This window comes from Numida meleagris, chromosome Z (assembly GCF_002078875.1).
Source record: "Numida meleagris isolate 19003 breed g44 Domestic line chromosome Z, NumMel1.0, whole genome shotgun sequence".
Classification (NCBI taxonomy): Eukaryota; Metazoa; Chordata; class Aves; order Galliformes; family Numididae; genus Numida; species Numida meleagris.
The window spans coordinates 63,542,455-63,560,670 of record NC_034438.1 but is presented as its reverse complement, the minus strand read 5'-3'; the positions used below and the strand labels follow the sequence as shown (position 1 = coordinate 63,560,670).

At 38.2% G+C, this 18,216-nt stretch overlaps 1 protein-coding gene across 3 annotated transcripts in view; it reads left to right on the top strand.

Annotated features, from left to right (window-relative positions):
- The window catches only part of MSH3 (mutS homolog 3), a 116,292-nt gene that overhangs the window by 43,697 nt on the left and 54,379 nt on the right, over positions 1-18,216 (top strand). For all 3 annotated transcript variants that reach the window (XM_021380285.1, XM_021380284.1, XM_021380283.1), the window contains exons 11-12: positions 5,283-5,367; positions 5,959-6,068. In XM_021380285.1, the coding sequence (XP_021235960.1) occupies positions 5,283-5,367; positions 5,959-6,068 (195 nt within the window). The remainder of the gene's footprint in view (positions 1-5,282; positions 5,368-5,958; positions 6,069-18,216) is intronic.

Here is an 18,216-nt window from a genome sequence, read left to right as displayed (position 1 = left end):
CAGTAGCAAAAGAGGAATGAGGTTTTATGTAGCAGCAGACAGTCACTGATACTCACTTCATCTCAAAATCAAATATAATTATAGACTGAGAAGGAAAACCACTAAATCTTACAGTTGACATTTGCCTTCTGCGTGTTGCTCTGACAAATTTTATCTGAATTTTTGAAGATCTGAGTGGAAAGGCAATGAACTGTTTGGTATCTTGGTGATACACTATGAAGAAATAAAATACGTTCTTTAGGATAACATTGTTCCTGAGCTCAGGAACTTGGATTCTACTGTGTTTATTTCTAAAGCTCTTTCTTCTTTAACTAGCCAATACTGACTTCTAATTGCTGTTTTTAATATGTCACATATACTGAAAAGAGCCACAAGTATTCACATATATTGAATGTGAATATACTGAGCCAGACTCAACTTTATATACTTCACTTTAGAAACACTACTTAAATACTGGAAAGAGAGAACCTTTAAAGCAAAGGATGTTAGGTTCGTGGATTTTCTGTGATTCTGCAGGAAGCAGAAAAGAAATACTTTCATTGTACTGTCAAGCAACTTAAAATTCCTAGGAGAATTCAGGTCAGTGAGCATATACTGATGAGTCAGTAAGCAAGAAGTCAGAGCTGTGAGACGGTTTCCAGTTTATTGATGTGGCACAGATCTGATGAAGAAGACCTATTTGATAGGATGAATGACAAAAAAAATCCTTATACCTTTGTACCTTTTTCCAAGAAACACCCTTCTCCCAGATGAAGAGAATTCTGGCTGAAATTAACAATAAGAGTCATGATTACTGAGGGGAAATTCATTTTGTTTTGTTATTCAGATGAAAATGTAAAATACAGTTTTAAGTTCCTCAACAAAGCAAAGTATTAAGAGAAAAAATGTTTCTGCCACTGAAAGACCCTAGGATATGGCTAGGCTGGACTGGATCTCCAGCAGCAAGTAAAAATAGATTTAACAATGAACGAGAGAAGCTTTTTGGTCATGTGTTCGAATACTTCACACACTGAGACACCTTTACTGGTTTTGACAAGAAGTTGGAACATATCTAGAAGAGATATTCAAGGACAGTTGAGTACCCAGTTTTACTCAAAAAAATCATCATTTGCATAGCAGTTGCTGGGAAATGTGTCAGTTTATTTTTATATTATGCATATGCTTTCCAGCATGTTGGGAAAAAAAAAGAGAGACTGTAGTCCTTACAGTTTGACCAGTGATAGATAAACTTAAGAAATTCAGGAAAAGGAAGATCCAGCTGTCTTTCTCAAGTAGAGGACTAGTTGTGTGTTTGGAGAACTATGAGCAGTGAAGGTAGAAGGCAGAAATGAAAGAGGAGATGGGACAGTTAAAGTGGCTATGAGGGAGGTAAGGAAAGAGAGGAGGACTTAAACAAGAGGATAAATGATTTATTTGAATTTATAATAGGAATGGAAAAGAGTTTGTGAGATGAAATTGAGAGAAGTCAAGATGTTAGTTCTCTCAGCTTAAAATGGTGGTCTCCTTGAATTTTCAGGAGAAATGTCATTGAAATTGAGGGCATTGCGTGTATATAGCTTCCATATCTTTTATATGTTGATGATTTGAAAAACATTGTGTATACAAGATATGGCATAGGTTTATTTCCCCCCGTGCACTATGTATGAGACTTTGAGAAGGAGAGTACTGAAATGATTTTGGGAGGTTTCAAGGTCAGCTCAGCAGAGAGACTGGATGAGACTGAGAGACTCAGATGAGAGACTGGAAAAGTATGGTTTTTAGATACTAAGCAGAGATGCTTAGCAAAGGATGTGCCTTATCTCTGGACAGCACAGAAGGTTGGCAGAGGGGACTCCTTAAACTATGGAAGTTGGAAACTCGTAGGAAGCTGAGGCTGCATGCAAGGAAAGTGGTCTGAGGCAGCAGTCATGTGGGAGAGCAAGGCTGCAGACCCACCCCATGGGGTGAGTTCAGTGGAGAAAAAGGAGAAAACTAGTTCAGAATAAAAATGATGGAGGTTATTTTTCTCTCCTAATCTTCCTAGGCTGTCTTAATTGGATGCTTGTACTATGTTTTGTATTTCCAAGTTTGGTTTTGTGCTTATTTTTGTTACTGTTTTTAGTTAGGAATTTCTGGACTCTTGTCACATCAGAGATCCATATCAGACATTCTAGCCCTGTGGCAATACTCACTAACAAATTTAAAACTCTGGTTAATTAAATAGAGAATGTAATCTGGGCTCGATGTCCTTCACTACTTAGACTGTGGTAAATGTCTTTCTTACCTAAAGTTTCTGAGAAATGAAGAGACTGTTTTTTACTCCTTGAAGCTGATCAGGTATTCCTGCAACTCTTGTTTAAATGCATAGGTTCATTCACTCTTAGAAGTCTTGAAGATATAGACTCCCGAGGTCTGTAAAAGGTAATTGAGCAAATAAAATCTGATGTTTAGTAGACTTTCAAAGCAGTGCCTTGCAGTTTCACTGGGAAGTTTTTAGAGATATTCAAAATTAAAGTATTTGAAAACCACTGATCAGAATAACGTGCATTCACTTGGGCTGTGTTACTTATTGTGAAATCTTATGTCATGTCTCCTGCAGAGAGAATAATGAGAAAAGCTTTAAAAGTACGCTTTTCCTATAAGCTTCTTGGAATTTATAAAGACCAAAACAATCAAATTTCACAGGTAACACGCAAGAATCAAAGTCTGAGGATGCAGTTTACTGTTCTAAAGTAATCATACTAACCCTTTAATAGACATCATCAAGTGCAGTTCTACTCTGAAAAGCTGTTTTATGAATAGCAAGCTCTTCCTAGTAACCATTCCCTAAATGTCTCATAAATCCTAGTAGAAACATAGTTTTCATTTCCTCTTTTCATTTTTCTCATCCCAGGTGTCATGGTCCTACCTTTGCTTGCTCACCGGTAGTAGAATAACTAGCTATTTCTATCGTGAATGGTTTGTGCTGTTTAAGTACTCTAGGCTCTTGAAAGTCACTCCTTTGAAAGTCACTTGCAGAAGAAACCAGCGTGTTGTGCTCCAGTTGAATTGATTTTGAAGGACCATTTTTGCTGGTGCAGAAGTTGGCTGGTAGCAGCACACTAGAACTTTTCACAAAGGCAGTGCTGACACTCTCACAGTAAAACCAGCACTGCCTTAGTATTTGTTTACAACCTCCATCTCATGTAACTTGGTCCCTTAATTCCCTACAAAGACTCTGTTCACATTTTTATCAAGTTCTGATACTAAGCTGAAGGAAGATGAGGGGGTGGAAGCAAAACACATTCTTCCTATGACATCTGGAATTGTTGGTTCAGCATATTCTGCAGTTGATCTTGGCTATTACTCATATACTCCAAGCTCTCAATTACCAGGATTAATATCAGGGTTGGAGTAACTCAGATAAAGCAAACAGCTGAATAAAATAAAACATACATCACTTATGCCATGAGAACATCTTCAGCGTATCTTCTTCTGAAGGACTAGTAAATTGAGTCTGCCATAGGGCAGTTAGTTGTCTTCAAATGCCATCACAGAACGCTTGTTTTGGACAGGACATGCTCTGTGTTAAGTGCTTTGAAGCACTGGGCTTCACCCAGTTGAAGTATGGAGACACTGCAGCCAGTAAGTCCAGTCTTGAAACTCACTTACGGATGACCAAGAATTGACAGAAACAACCAGAAGCATCCTTTGTGCTTTTAGGGAAAGGGAAAGGCATAGTTCTTGATCCTTGAATCCAGTGGGTTTAAGAGGTCATAGGCTTGTGTAGTGGCAAATCTAAATGCAGCAAATAGGAAAATTCCAGGATAAGTAAGTCCTAGATGTAGAAGAGGTGCTTAGGTGCTTTTGGAAGAGTGAGTAGAATTTAGTACTGATTACAGGGATTGGGAGTCAAGCAAGAATCATTCCTACTTAATTTTGCAAGCACCAGTTGGGACTGAATATCATAAAAGGAAGTACTGTTTTGTTGCTTATAATATTGTGTACTTTGGAGGACATTTCTTCTTTTGCCTCCAAGGCTCTGTTTTGCTAATGCTGATTGTGGGTGCAGTTCTGAGTTCTGCTTTCAAACTTTCCCTGAACTTCTTGAGGGCAGTCAGTTAAATCAACTTAAAAAAAAATTCTGCAGAAAATACTTTTAATTTGACCCATTATTTAGGAACAAATTTAACAGCAGGTCTGAACATCTGCATGCAACTTGAATATGCAACATTACTTTCTGAATATTTCATGCTTCTGAAAGTTTTTTTTTTTTTTTTTTTTTTAATATGTAGCAATAATGCAGCCATGTATGCTTAAAAGTTGGAGGGGGAGTCTGTGGGGAGCCCCCACAGAGCTAAAATGGCATGCACTAAAAAAAATTTATGATAATCCAGGAAAGCAGTTTTAAATTCTACCCAACACGTCATTCCTTTTAGGCTAAGACAATAAAGAGCGTCCTAGATTTTGTGCAAATAGCATTCAGTGGTTTGATTAACCTAGACAATCATGACTTGATTTGTCAGAAGCATTTAGTGAGGATCTTGCACTTCACTTCACTGTCCTGACTACCACATTCACATATCTGAGACAGAGAAATTTTCATTCCTTATATGATTACATATCTAATACACTTATTAATGTTGGCTCTGTTGAATATTTTGCTCTAACTGTGCATAAACATCACATTTGGGTTGGTCTTTTCCTGTTGTGTTAGGGAGTGTCAAAAAGTTCTGTCATTTTGGTCATGTCACCTTAAAAACAAAACGAAACAGTTTAAATATGTCCTATTTTCCTTTTCTTAAATAATGGTGATAACAGGCAGCTTAAATTAGTAGTAGTCATAAAAAAAAAAATAAGAATGTGTGTTTTGGTATATGCTGTTTTGATGATGAATGATGTTCAAGTCTGTTCTGCTCTCAAAGTGTTAATTCTTAATATTACCCCTGCCCCTCGTCCTGTAGTGATCAGAACCCTAACAAAAGTGTCTACCTCTTCAGTTTCATCACAGATTGAAGAAGACGCAGTTCTTTTACTACTGAATGCATCAGGATTAGGTGACAGGAAAGCTGAGTTGTATTCTGAGCTTTGTTGGAATCATTATAAGAAACAGGGGAAATAAGTCTTCAAATCCTGTTTTCCCAAGCAGTAAAATAAAATATGTTATTGGTGTTAATCTCATATTTATTTGAATAGATTTTAATTTCTTACATAATTTTTTTGGTTGTTTCATATAACTGATGAATTCTGAGAAACTTGATGGTATTTAGCCATTATGTATGTGCCAGTATTTCAAATATAGCATCTGAATTTCCTCTCCTCAGCAATTTCAAACAGTTGTCAAGTGAAACTGAATACATGACAATTAATGGAACAACAATGAAAAATCTTGAAATTTTACAGAATCAGGTAAGGAAAAATAGTGGGAGTGGGTTTTTTTGTTTTTAATTGCTGAGATTTTCAGAGCTGTTTGACATACTGTTCCCAGTGAAGTTGGTTAAATTGGTTTGGAAATCTCACCCAGATGTTTAAATTATTTTGAATGGGATTAGGCTGAAGGAGGATTATATTATAAGAGGTATAAGTGAAAGATAATCTCTAATGGGTTTTAGTATGCGTTGGGAACTTTATTGTATTTTGAATAACAAAGAGTTTTCCTAAAGTTTTAGACTGCTTGAGCAAGAGCAGTCAGGTACAGATACAATAGTGTTTGTTTTTCGTCTGTACTACTGTTTTATGTACAGACATAATTTAACATGTTGAATTTATTGGATTCTTTTTCTAGGAACATTTTCTGGCTAAAGAAAAAACATTCAAGTAACTCATGACTGCTGGAGAAATTTTGTGCAAGGTGTTATTCATTAGAAACATCAATATACATGCTTTAGTTGCAATATCTTATAATCTAAATAGACAGTTTACATATTGTAGTGAAAATCCTTTAGCTATTAAATTGATTGTTAAGTTAAAAATAATGATGCTTATTTTTTATTATTTTAGACTGATTTGAAAACAAAAGGAAGCCTGCTCTGGGTCTTGGATCATACTAAAACTTCCTTTGGTCGTCGGAGACTGAAGAAATGGGTAATTCAACCACTCATGAAATCCAGGTTAGATATCTCTTTTTCTTAGGCTAAATCTATATTTTAAAATTATGACGTTGAATATTCCCAATGTTTGTTTTTCCCTAAGATCTGTGATCCATAGTAGAGTTTACACAGCAAATATGTTAGATATGGATGTTGTATGTAAAGGTTTGAGACAGTTAAGCCGCTCTGGGCACAGAACATCTAAGTAGTTCAGTATGGTTGGTTTGGAGCAATTTAGAGATTGCTGTGCAGAAATCATTCCATACCATTTTAAATCAGTTAGAATTTAAATCCTTTTTCAGAACACGAATGAGGATTACTTGTTGCTAATGTTTGATTCTAAACTTGCCAATGAGTGTTTCACCTATTTCTTGCCTCACAGGTAATTACATTCTTACTGCATTTTACTAGTTATTTTTACTGTTATTCCTGTAAATGATGTGTTGCATATGAAGTGTTACTTTTTATTAGTTTGGAAATGTGATGACTGTTTGCTCACTCATATATTTTAAGCTATGGTTTATTTTGTAATGATTAGAAATGCTTTATTTTGTAATATGTATCATGCTTGTTTTTACTTTATCTTGAAGTGGACTCTGCTTCTTCTAACTTCCCTTTGCAGGCTTTATTGGACCGTAGAACTTGGCCTTCAATATAGAATAAATAACAACAGTATCGAGTCTTTCCATGTGATAGTTGTTGCCTACAATTTGAGTTTCTGGATCTCTTTCTTTGAATGTGAATTCCTTGAGAGTTTTCAGTGTGGAATTTACTCAGTTATTGTGTTACTCTCTTCAACCATACTGTACAGAAAATAGTTTACAGAATTGTAGGATTTGGAAGGGATCTCTAGAGATCATCTAGTCTATCTAGTCCCATGCTAAAGCAAGTTCTATGCAGTAGGTTACACAGGAAAGCATCTGGGTGGATTCTGAATACCTCCAGAGACTCTACAACCTCTCTGGGCAGCTTGTTCCAGTGCTCTGTCATCCTCAAAGTAAAGAAGCTTTTTCTCACGGTCAGATAGAACTTCCCATGTTCTAGTTTGTGCTCATTGCCTCTTGTCTTGTCGCAGGGCACCACCAAAAAGCCTGGCCCCATCCACTTAACTCCTGCCCATCAGACATTTATAAGCATAGATAAGATCCCCTCTTGGTCTTCTATTCTCCAGGCTTTCTGCATAAGAGAGATATTCCTAGCCCCTAGCTAAAATAACTCTTCCCTCTGTTTTACTACTGTTTTTGATTTGCTAATATCAGAAATGAGCCAGATCTAAATGAACAAGTATACCGATGTTTTAGCATCATGCTGCTATTCATAGTTAATACACTTTATGGAAGCTTTTTTTGACCAATGTTTAATATGCTAAATCACCATAAACTTCTGAAATATGGCTGCTAAATTTTCTTCCTAGCATTTTTGTAAGAACCTTTTGTCAGTAGTATAAAAAAAAGTATGTAACTATTTTTCCCCCTCCTTTGTTGCTGATGTGAAGTATCAGAGACCTGTTTCCTTCGTAGGAGCCATACTGGTTAGACAGTATGACATAGACATTTCTGGCAAGGATTTAATATATTGATTTCAGTGTGTCTTTTTTTTTTTTTTCCTTCTGATAATAGCTTGTATACAACGTACTCACTTAAAAATGGCTTTACCCTTCCTAAATTGTATTAGACTTTAGGGAAGTTAATTATCTTCCTGGCGTTCACCTTTAAAGCATATGGGTAGAATTTCTGGGCCACTTTACAGAAATAAATTGAAATAAATTACTTTAAATCTTTTGCAGCCCTATAGGCACTCTACGGCCTTTTGGGAATTGTTTGTAAAGTTGTCAGTGGGGGGAGCCAGAGCACAGGCTCAGGGCCCATGTGGGAATAGCACTGAGGTTAAGAAGCTGTAAAGGAATGGCTCTAACCACTTTGCTCCCAGATGATTGCATCTGATGCCACAGGTGAAATAGTCTTCAATAGTGGTGCAGGTACACTTGTCTGGCCACAAAGGATTAAAAAAAATTCTTGCTAGGGGTCTTCAGGGTTTCCTTTTTAACTAGTAAATTTTAATTTGAATTCTCCTTTGTATCAGTGCAGAACCAGTGGTAGAAGTTAGCAGTTTTGATTTCTTCTTTCTTATTTGCTCTTTGTTACTCCTAGAGAGCTGAGACTTCTCCTTTTTCAGTATTTTTTCCCAGTATAGCAGGAAGTTCTGTGGCTAAAGATAGCAATAGTCTTTGTTTAAAGTGAAAAAAGCTGTATTGTTTCATGTATTTTTTCTGTCCTGACTAGAAGTTGTAATTTCACATGCTTAGTAGTTCATCAGACATTCAGTAGTATTGTTTCCAGTAATGAATACAAATGCACTTAAAGAACGTTCTGTAATTCTAATTCACCTGTGCCTCCTGGACTGACATTTTCAGTGGAAGTAAGATTTTTGTACTGCAGCCTTTCCAGTCAGTAGGTAGGTGCATTTCCCCTGGAGTATCAAAAAGTGAGAGAGTGTAATTACAGCTCTATGCCTTGAAGTTGAAAACTACTTGGAATGATGACTAAGTTTCCACCGGAGAAACACTATGTCAAGTTTAATAAAGGTAGAATGTTTACAGATAGATTACTTGGGCAATCCTGAAGGCATCTATTAGATCATCAGTGGTGTAATATATTTAGAGAACACCAAGAAAAGGTTTTAAGCATTAGGCATGTGCAATTTTGGAAAACAAAACAAACAGGCATAACTAAACAAGATGTAATGTCCTCATTTGTCTGGTTGTACGAAGATGGTAATGATAAGAATGTATCAGTCATTGAAGACGATATATTTTTTTTTTTAAGGAGGAATTGGGGAAGTCACTGTTTTTTGTACATGTTGTGTTTGTGCAAATTACAGAAGCATTATCTTGACTTGCCTGTGTTGCCTTCGAAGTTTCATCAAGTGTCTTTCTCACCTAACTTCTGTGAGGGAAGTGAAAAGAAAACAGTTTAGTTAGTTGGAACATTTTTAATTGAAAAAAGCATGCTGTTTCCTTGTAAGGCCATGAAGTTTGAGCAGGAGAAGAAAGAAGTGCTGTCACACTTAACAACCAAAAAGCTAAGGCACTGTTTTCAGGGTAGAGCATTTTAACACAATGTCATTTTTTTGTCTTTGTGTGCAGCATTTGTGAGTAATTTCTAACACATAACTATAATTAATCTAAGAACCTTAGAGGCTGATGTGAGGCAGTCATTACTTTTTCAATAGCTATCAGGGAAAGGAGAAAGATCTTTTGTTGTATATAATGGATATGTTGTCCTGTGGTTGTGGTATGAAAGGAAGTACAAGGCAGTCAGAATCCTCATTTCTGCAAGTTGAGTCTTTCCATGGTGAAGGAGAAGGAAGATTGCTTGGAGAAGGAACATCCGCCTGCTGTAAGTGAAGATCAGATTGAAGACCATCTACAGAACCTGAAGGTGCACAAGTTCATAGGACCCAATGAGCTCCATCCACAGGTTCTGAGGGAACTGGTGGATGAAGTTGCCAAGCTGCTATCCATCGTATTTGAAAGATCATGGCAATCTGGTGAAGTTCCCACTGACTGGAAAAGGGGAAACATAAGTCCCATTTTCAAGAAGGGAAAAAAAGAAGATCCAGGGAACTGCAGGCCAGTCAGTCTCATCTCTGTGCCTGGCAAGATCGTGGAGCAGATCCTCCTGAAGACCCTACTAAGCCATGTGGAAAATAAAGATGAGGTGATTGATGGTAACCAACATGGCTTCACCAAGGGCAAATAGTACCTGACAAACTTGGTGGCCTTTTATGATGGAATTACAGCATCAGTGGATAAAGGATGAGCAACTGATGTCATCTACCTGGACTTGTGCAAAGCATTTGATACTGTCCCACATGACATCGCAGTTGCCAAATTGGAGAAAAATGGTTTTGATGGATGAACCACTTGTTGGATAAGGAATTGGCTGGATGGTCGCACTCAGAGAGTTGTGGTCAACAGCTCAATGTCCAAGTGGAGACCGGTGACGAGTGGCATTCCTCAAGGATCGTTTCTGGGACCGATGTTATTTAACATCTTTGTAGGTGACATGGACAGTGGGATTGCGTGCACTCTCAGCAAGTTTCCAGACAACACCAATCTGAGTGGCTCAGTTGACATGCTAGAGGGAAGGAATGCCATCCAGAGGGACCTGGATAGGATTGAGACCAGCAGGTCAAGGGAGATGATTCTGCCCCTGTACTCTGCTTTCATGACACCCCACCTGGAGTACTTCATCCAGTTCTGGGTGCCCAACACAAGAAGGACAACAAGCTATTGGAGCGGTCCAGAGGAGGGCTATGAAGATGATCAGAGAGCTGGAATATCTCCCCTACGAGGACAGGCTGAGAGATCTGGGGCTCTTCAGCCTGGAGAAGACAAGGCTCTGAGGGGACCTTACAGTGGTCTGCTAGTTCCTGAAGGGGGCCTACAGGAAGGCTGGGGAGGGATTTTTTATCAGGGAATGTAGTGACAGGACAAGGGGAAATGGTTTTAACTGGAAGAGGGGAGATTTAGACTAGATATGAGGAAGAAATTCTGTACTGTAAGGGTGGTGAGACACTGGAACAGGTTGCCCAGTGAGGCTGTGGATACCCCCTCTCTGGAAGCATTCAAGGCCAGGCTGGATGGGGCTGTGAGCAACCTGGTCTAGACGGAGGTGTCCCTGCCTATAGCAGAGGGTTGGAAGTAGATCATCTTAAATGTCCCTTCCAACCCAAACAATTCTATGATTCTGTGGTTTCATCCATGGTTATTCCTTCCCTACAGTTATTCTTACATCTCCCAGTCTTACTCCCTGAGTGTTACAGCTGACTCCAAGCTCTAGCTATGTAGCTTGTAGGGTTAGGAGTCTGAAGAGAACATATAACTGTTGAACTAATACTGCATCCTTTTTCTCACTAGATAGTAAGTAATTTGTGCCTGTGCCTTGCCCAGCTATTGGTTCTTCCACAGTCTGTAGGAAATCTGTTACTGTGAGGTCAAACAAACACCTTCTTCCACCTTGTCAGGGTTGGTTGTAATTTAACAGAGTTCACACTTGGATGGATGGATAGAACAAATAAATGGAGTCTCATTATTTCCATATTAAATCAGGCTATAAAGCTAATGAAACTGATGAGATGCTTAAAGTAGAACTTGAGATAAATGATGGATATATCATACAGAGCAGTTTATAACCATTGTAGGGGAATGTGTGTGCAGAGAACTCTGTGGCCTGTATGTATAGAATAGAATGCATTGCATAAGAGTTTTTTTTTTTTCCTAGTCTATTTCTGGAGAGAGAGAATATCTTAAATACTAGTGGGTGGATGTCATGAAGTTGCATTTCTAGTACTGTAGCCAGGGATAAGGTAGATACTTTGCCATCTGAGCGAAAGATAACCTGGAAAATGTTTGTGTATCCCTTTGTTGCAATACTGCTTAGTTTAAGAGTTAGAAAAGTGTATATTGCAAAATTTGAAAAGCTTACATGGTGGGGAGGTAACTTGAAGTGACAAAATGTTTGTTCTGTGTGTGACATGAACATGTTAGAATGCACAACACTCTGGCTCTCTTATTAGGACAGTATCTATTTTATTTTGAAATGGTTTGAAGTAGCTTGGGCAGACTGAGTGATCTGTGGCAAGCTTCTTTAATATTCTGTTGCATGTCTTAGCTTTTTGCTGTGTTATGTGTGAAGAGCAGAAGTTAGCTTAACAAGGTTAGGGATATGGTTACAGACAGCAAAGCTCTTTAAGCACACGCAGTTCAGAGGTAATGCAACTGCAAGCACAGAAGGCATGCTCCATGCTTTGTGTCAGTAGGTCTTGTCCGTGTCAGCCTGCAAAGAAATAGGAGAAAAAAACCCCTTGCCTACTCACACAACTTCAGGTGCATGTTTTGGAGATGTGTGTTTTGCTTCTGGTGTGTACTGCAAGCTACAGAATGTGCTAAGTATACTAGGACAAACATAGAGCAAAAAATAAAAAGCTTCTACAGGAACATAGGTGTCTTCCATGCCCACCCCACAGGGAGCCCTGTCCGTGCACTCTGTGGAGAAAGGCTGGAGACAGAGGCGTCACTCCTGATTCCTCCAGGCCATGAATGCAAGTGTAAAAGCATGGAATTAAAGAGTTAAAAGATATTCTTGACCACATCAGGTGAGTGGCAATAAAGCCTCTTTCTGCATGCCACCAGGGGTACCAACAAATCACACACTTAAAGCCTCTATGGTGAGTGCACGTTTTAGCCCCACATATACACACCAAGCTCCCAGTGTGTTCTGCCAGTTTCATGTGGTTATCTACTGGACACAATATTAGCCAGAAATGATTAAAAGACTTTAATGTCCTTTAGTTTTTTGTATATTTTCTAGCTTGACTATATATATAATTGATTTATACTCATTTGATCTTTTTCTAGTTAAAGCTGATGCTTAAACCTCAAGGAAGAAGGGTAAATGTATTTATTTAGACAGCTGCCAAAAACATTTTAAGCTTTGTTTTTCAAAACTGGATAAACCATATTTTTAATTACCCCTCACAAACAAGATTTCTGTTTTTCCTGTTTTTCTAGTAGCCTTTGTAATGCCCTGTTTCTTTCTATTCTGGATGAAATGATGCTTTTAAAAAGGCTTTTTCAAACCCTTAAAAGATAGTACTAATAATTTCTGTTAGTCTGAATAACTTGCTTGCAAGAGCGTAGAATGACCATAGCTTTAGCAATCTCAGAACTGGAGATGGTTCATAATGTCCCTCCAGAGAGGAGGAAGTATTCCTAATGCACACTGCCTTTTGTTTGGAGGAGATGAAGAGAGTCCCTTTATAGGGATGTTGGCAATGACATGTCTTTCCTAATATAAAACCAAATCATTCTGATTCCTCTTGCTTTGAACATATAGTCCTATTGTATTTATATATCTCTACACAACTTACAGTCCTAAGGGAAAGTCTTTTATGTTTGACTTTGACCTTGTTCCCATATCTAAGGCATCTGGATAATAAAGCAAACTGCCTGAAAGTCTTTAAATAAACTCGTCTTTATTCAGAGTTTGTCTGGTTACTGTTTGATACCATCAGCATCCAGACCTGGCTAAGAATCTTCTTTTGCAGCAGGCATTTACGAATGAAATCTGTCCCTCCTACTGCACAATTTCATGGGCTAAATTTTCCTCCTAAGCATAAAGACTTCATAGCATCAGTGCCAATATGAAATGCACAAATGCAGGTTAGAAACATATGCCTCAAACCTCAAAATTGATATAGTCAAGAAAAAGATTGCAGCATCATCACGTGTATTCATTCATTTTTGCTAGCTGTGTTTTGGTACCATTGAATGCTGTCTCTAACTCTTCATAAATGTAGTAATCAGGCATGCATTCATGTAAGCTAAAGTAGCAAACGGTTCCTTTTTCTCACAAATAGCTGAAATATTCTGTGTCTAACCGTAAACAAAAGTGTTTGATTGCCATTTGCATATTTTTTTACATTCTTTTAACAGATGTGAAGACTAAGTTTATAGTATTTGTGTATTGCCATTAAGTATTTGAGGTCCTTTCAGGAATATTGTCTGTTCATGGCTGCGTGTTTATGTAGGGGAATGCTGGACCTCTGTGCAGGGGAAGGAGACATTGTGAGCTTGAGAGTAAATGATTCTGTTTCTCCTGCATACGGAAAACCAAGTGAACAGATCCAGAAGGATGTTAATTTTTTTAGTTTTCACTTGAATTTCATTGTGGCTGTCATTGTCATACTAGTTTTTACTCTTTAATTCGTGATAATGCATAAATTACAGTGGTTACAGCAGTTGAACAGTTCAAGATTTAGCCCATGAAGTCACTCAGATTCTAAAGAGAACCAATGACGTAAAAAGCCGCACAAACTGTTTTAAAGGCTCACACAGTTTACTGATAGCCTAGTGTTAATTCTGCCATGGCTTTGTGTTTTGATACCTGTAATTTCTTGTGAGAGGAGAAATTGTTTTAAAGCAGAAAACACTGTGTGCTATTTAGCAGTTCTTAAACACAGTAAACTCATCTGATGTGTTCAATTGCAAACAGAGCTCTGTGGGAAGATCAAGTATAAGGCAATCTGACAAAATATAAAGCAATAGAAGTCTGTGTAGCCTTCATGTTGTCGTGCATTTGAAAGTAGCTGGTGTCAGAGATGTAGAGCATGGAACTGGACAGCTGGGGAATGTTACCTCCTCAGGGCATGCCCCCAGTGAGGCACAGTGCAGGAACTTTTGCAGGCACAAGAGATAACCGAATGCTTCTTGGATTTTCCTAATGTTTAGTAATACATTTTTTTTTGTTCAAAGTAATTAGGGAGGAGGCTGCTACACGTTGATATAGGCACAGATGATGGAAAGCCGCTTTTGATTTTGCACATTCTTTATTATATTTTTGGAATATTCACTATATTTCACATACTGTTGTGGTCTTCAAACAAATTTAGTAAAATTAATTTCATTTCTATACTTTCACCATACTTGAGCTTCCTATGATGAATGAACCCACACTTTCTGCATTTATTGTAAGTTAAAAGATGTATATCAGATTCTTATTCGTAATTCTTTACCTTGTGTAAATACAAAACTTTGTGACTGAAATTTTCTTGGGTTCTTATGTAGTGGTTGCATAATTAGTTTCAGTATGCTTTAAAGGTAATGAGTAAGTATCACATCTAAAAATCTTGGGTTTGCTTCATTGTATGAAAGATATCTAAACATCTTCGACAACCTAAGTCTAATTTTCTAACAACCTAAAGTCTGTTAGAATTGCTGGTTCAGATTGATAAGCTGTTAAAGCACTAATTCAGTGCACTGCATTTGTGTCTGCAGCCTTCTGTTATGGCAAAATAATTTTTACTGCAGGATTCAAATATTTTCCTATTTGCAAATTTTCTTTTTTATTTACATATTTAGCAGCAGAATAAAAGAGATCAGTATCATATGATTTAATTTCAAGCAGTTCTAAAATACTAGAATCAAAAATATTTAAATACATTGCAAAATGATTTTAGTATTGTATTAATGATGTGTCTTAGTTTCAAACCAAAACATGATGCTATTCTTAGATGGAGAGTATGACAGAAGTGAGAGTTTTGCTTTGAGTCAGCTGACTTCTCTTGCATTATTTTGCAGATGATTGCTTGGAAAACTGGATAGAATTCAGATTTTTGACATGATTTATACAGATGGGAAAGAATATGCTAATAGTGGACCTAAATAGAGAATGGAATAATAGCCAATATATAAAATGTGAGACAGTTTCTTAGCATCAGTTGCTGAGTTTCTTTGTATAAATGTTAGATTCAGATTTTCTAGTGGCAGATTTTTTTTTAAAATCATACACAGATTAGAAACCCCAGACTGTACACTGAATAATTGTGCAGTTCGTAATAGATTACTTTTCAGGTAGTTTAATGACTGATGAGCATAATATATTTATCTCCACAAAGTGCTTACTAGTGTAAGTAAAAATATTTTAAAGTTGAAAAGCATTCTTTGAAATTCATCACTGGCTGTTTTTGTCATTTCACTTTCCTGTCCTTCCTTTCCCATATATGTGCAGTTTTACATAACTTTTCATAGTCCTTCTGGCTTTCAAAATAGGAATCCCAGTATGTTTTGTTTACAGGTGGAAAAAGTGGGTCATCTGATACTGGATGCCATTCTCCTGACCCTTTCTGATTTGTAGGATTAAGGCAGAAAAACAGTATGGATGCTTAGTTTTAGACTGCTGGAGCTACAGTATCATAGCCATATGTGAGGATCATTAAAGCACGGATTAAGCTTTGAAGGGAGGAGTTTTTTGAATATCTACATCTATTTTACATATTGTTGCATGTTTTCAAATGGCAAAATAGATACAATCGTGCTCTTTGAATTTAGTGGCAGTGTTCTGGAATATGTGTGCTGCTTACATTGGCTTTTTATAATAAAAATACAGATGATTTTCTTCCTTAAATGCATGTGTTTGTAATTTAGCAGCCTGGTTCACTCTCACGCTGAGGAGCATTCCAAGGTCTCAAGTACAGCAAGTTTTAATAACTCTACGTGAAAATTTAATCATGGCTGATGACACTGACCTTTCAGAATTTCAACATAACTTTGAAGCTAGCTAAAAGATACACACACACACAGAGTGCTTTATTATTTTGTCACTGACATTAACACATCCCAATTTCCTTTCCATTATCCAGGTGTCGTTCAGAGAGCCTTACTGACTGAGGCACAAAACTTATATCTGCCATCTCAAATATGTTGTGTGATGGCCAACAGCTTACTCATTGATTGTTTAGTTGTGTAACCCTGCTGGTACCATGCTGGTTGTCACAAGATACGTGGCTGTGGCTCTTAGAGATAAAATTTAAAACTCAGGTGTGTTGTAAACTGAAAGCAGCTGGTATACCTTCAAGCAGTTGCACTGTTGGTAGCTGCTTTCTGCTCCTGCTGTCTAAAGGCTGCCTGGCTGCCCAGAGCAACAGCAGAAGTGTTTAGCTATGTGATAAGTGATGTTTCCGGAGGAGTGGGACAGGGTCAGGAAGAAGACAGCATTCTCACAGCATGCAGAGTATAGCCCTTGAGGTCTGATGTCTCTGCTTTGGGCTGGGAGAAAAACAGTCTGTCAGGGCAGCGATAGATTTTGAGGCCTGTGGTATGATCTGAGAGCCTGCCATCCAGTTTGGAGGCAATGTAGCTCATTCTGGGGCCAGGGTTGGAGGAGTCCATCCCTGATCCCCACAGTGGCTGTGAAACAAGGCCTGTGCATTCTCTGAATTTGCACAGACAGCGACAGGTGAGGCATCACAAATCCTGGCATTGTATGGCCAGGCCATGCTGGGAACTGGTGTGTGTTATTTGTGATGGATGAGGGAATGGTTTTATTGTTCTAGGATACAGCAGTATGTCACTGAAAAATCCTGGCACTTAAGTGCTGCTAGACTTATGCGTATCTTGAGTGCACATACAGTCGTGATGTTCTCCCTTTCACATGTGGTGTAATAAAATTTCAAGTCCTCTTAGATTTAGTTGCCTTTGGGGCCAGAGGCCTCTGGCTGCTAGTCTGTTGTAATGTCTGCAGTCTGTGGAGGTGCCTGGTTTTGCTGAATTTCTCAAAGGCAGTGTTTGAGAGCAGCTATAGTGTGAGTGACATGGCAGTTCTGGTATAAAAGCCATGGACACTGAGCATTGCAAGCAAGACAGGCAGTCTCCCTCAGATTCCTACATTTGGATTATGGGCTTACTGTTTGCTTTCCTATGCTGACTGACCTCTGAGCATCTCACTGTCTGTGAGAAGAGACAAGGGGATGGGCTGCATTTGCCTTGCACGCGCTTGGCTAGTTCGTGAAGTGACAGCATTAAATGAGTGCTTTCTTCCTAGCCTACAAGGATGGATGGACATGCACAGCAGCACCAGCATGGTAAATGTGGTGATTTATGGACTTTCTTGTCTCAGGAGGAGAATGTTGGATAAAGTCTAGTTGGATGAAAATGCATGTTTTTTTAAAATAAACACTGAATTGTCTCAGAGATTTTTCAAGTTTCCTGGAACATCATTCTTCAGGTTCAGAGTTATTTGGTGGAAACTTTCTATTTGCCTGCTTTCCAGCTTGCTGGTATCTATATGGTGTGGCTGGGGACACACTGGTGAGGGACTCTGGGAAAAGATCTGATCTGGAAGAGATGTGTGTTTGTCATGAAATTTCAGCAAATTTTATCATGGCTTTCACCTAGTTAACTTTGTTTTGTAGCGTGCATAATTGCCACAGAGATAAAGCCTGAACATGGAAAACCTACATTCAGAGGAACCATGCTTTTTATCCTTGACATATCACTTTTGCTGCTGTCTTAGAGCAAGATAGCTACCTCTTGTTTTGGCAAGATTTCCTTTGGGCTATGTGGACTGAAGGTGTTTTTGTTCCGATATTCCCAAAGACTCTTAACTCTTGGGTTAATTTGGGTTGCACAAAAACAAAAAAAAAAGGAGTTCATCTCTTTGTAAGAAAAGTGCAAAAAACTATATAGTTATTTGTTCAAATAAGAAAATGTTTACTGGAGCTGTAGATACCCCATCCCTGGGGGCACTCATGGCCAGGTTGGATGGGGCCCTGGGCGGCCTGATCTGGTGGATGGGAACCTGCACACAGCAGAGGATTGGAGCTGGGT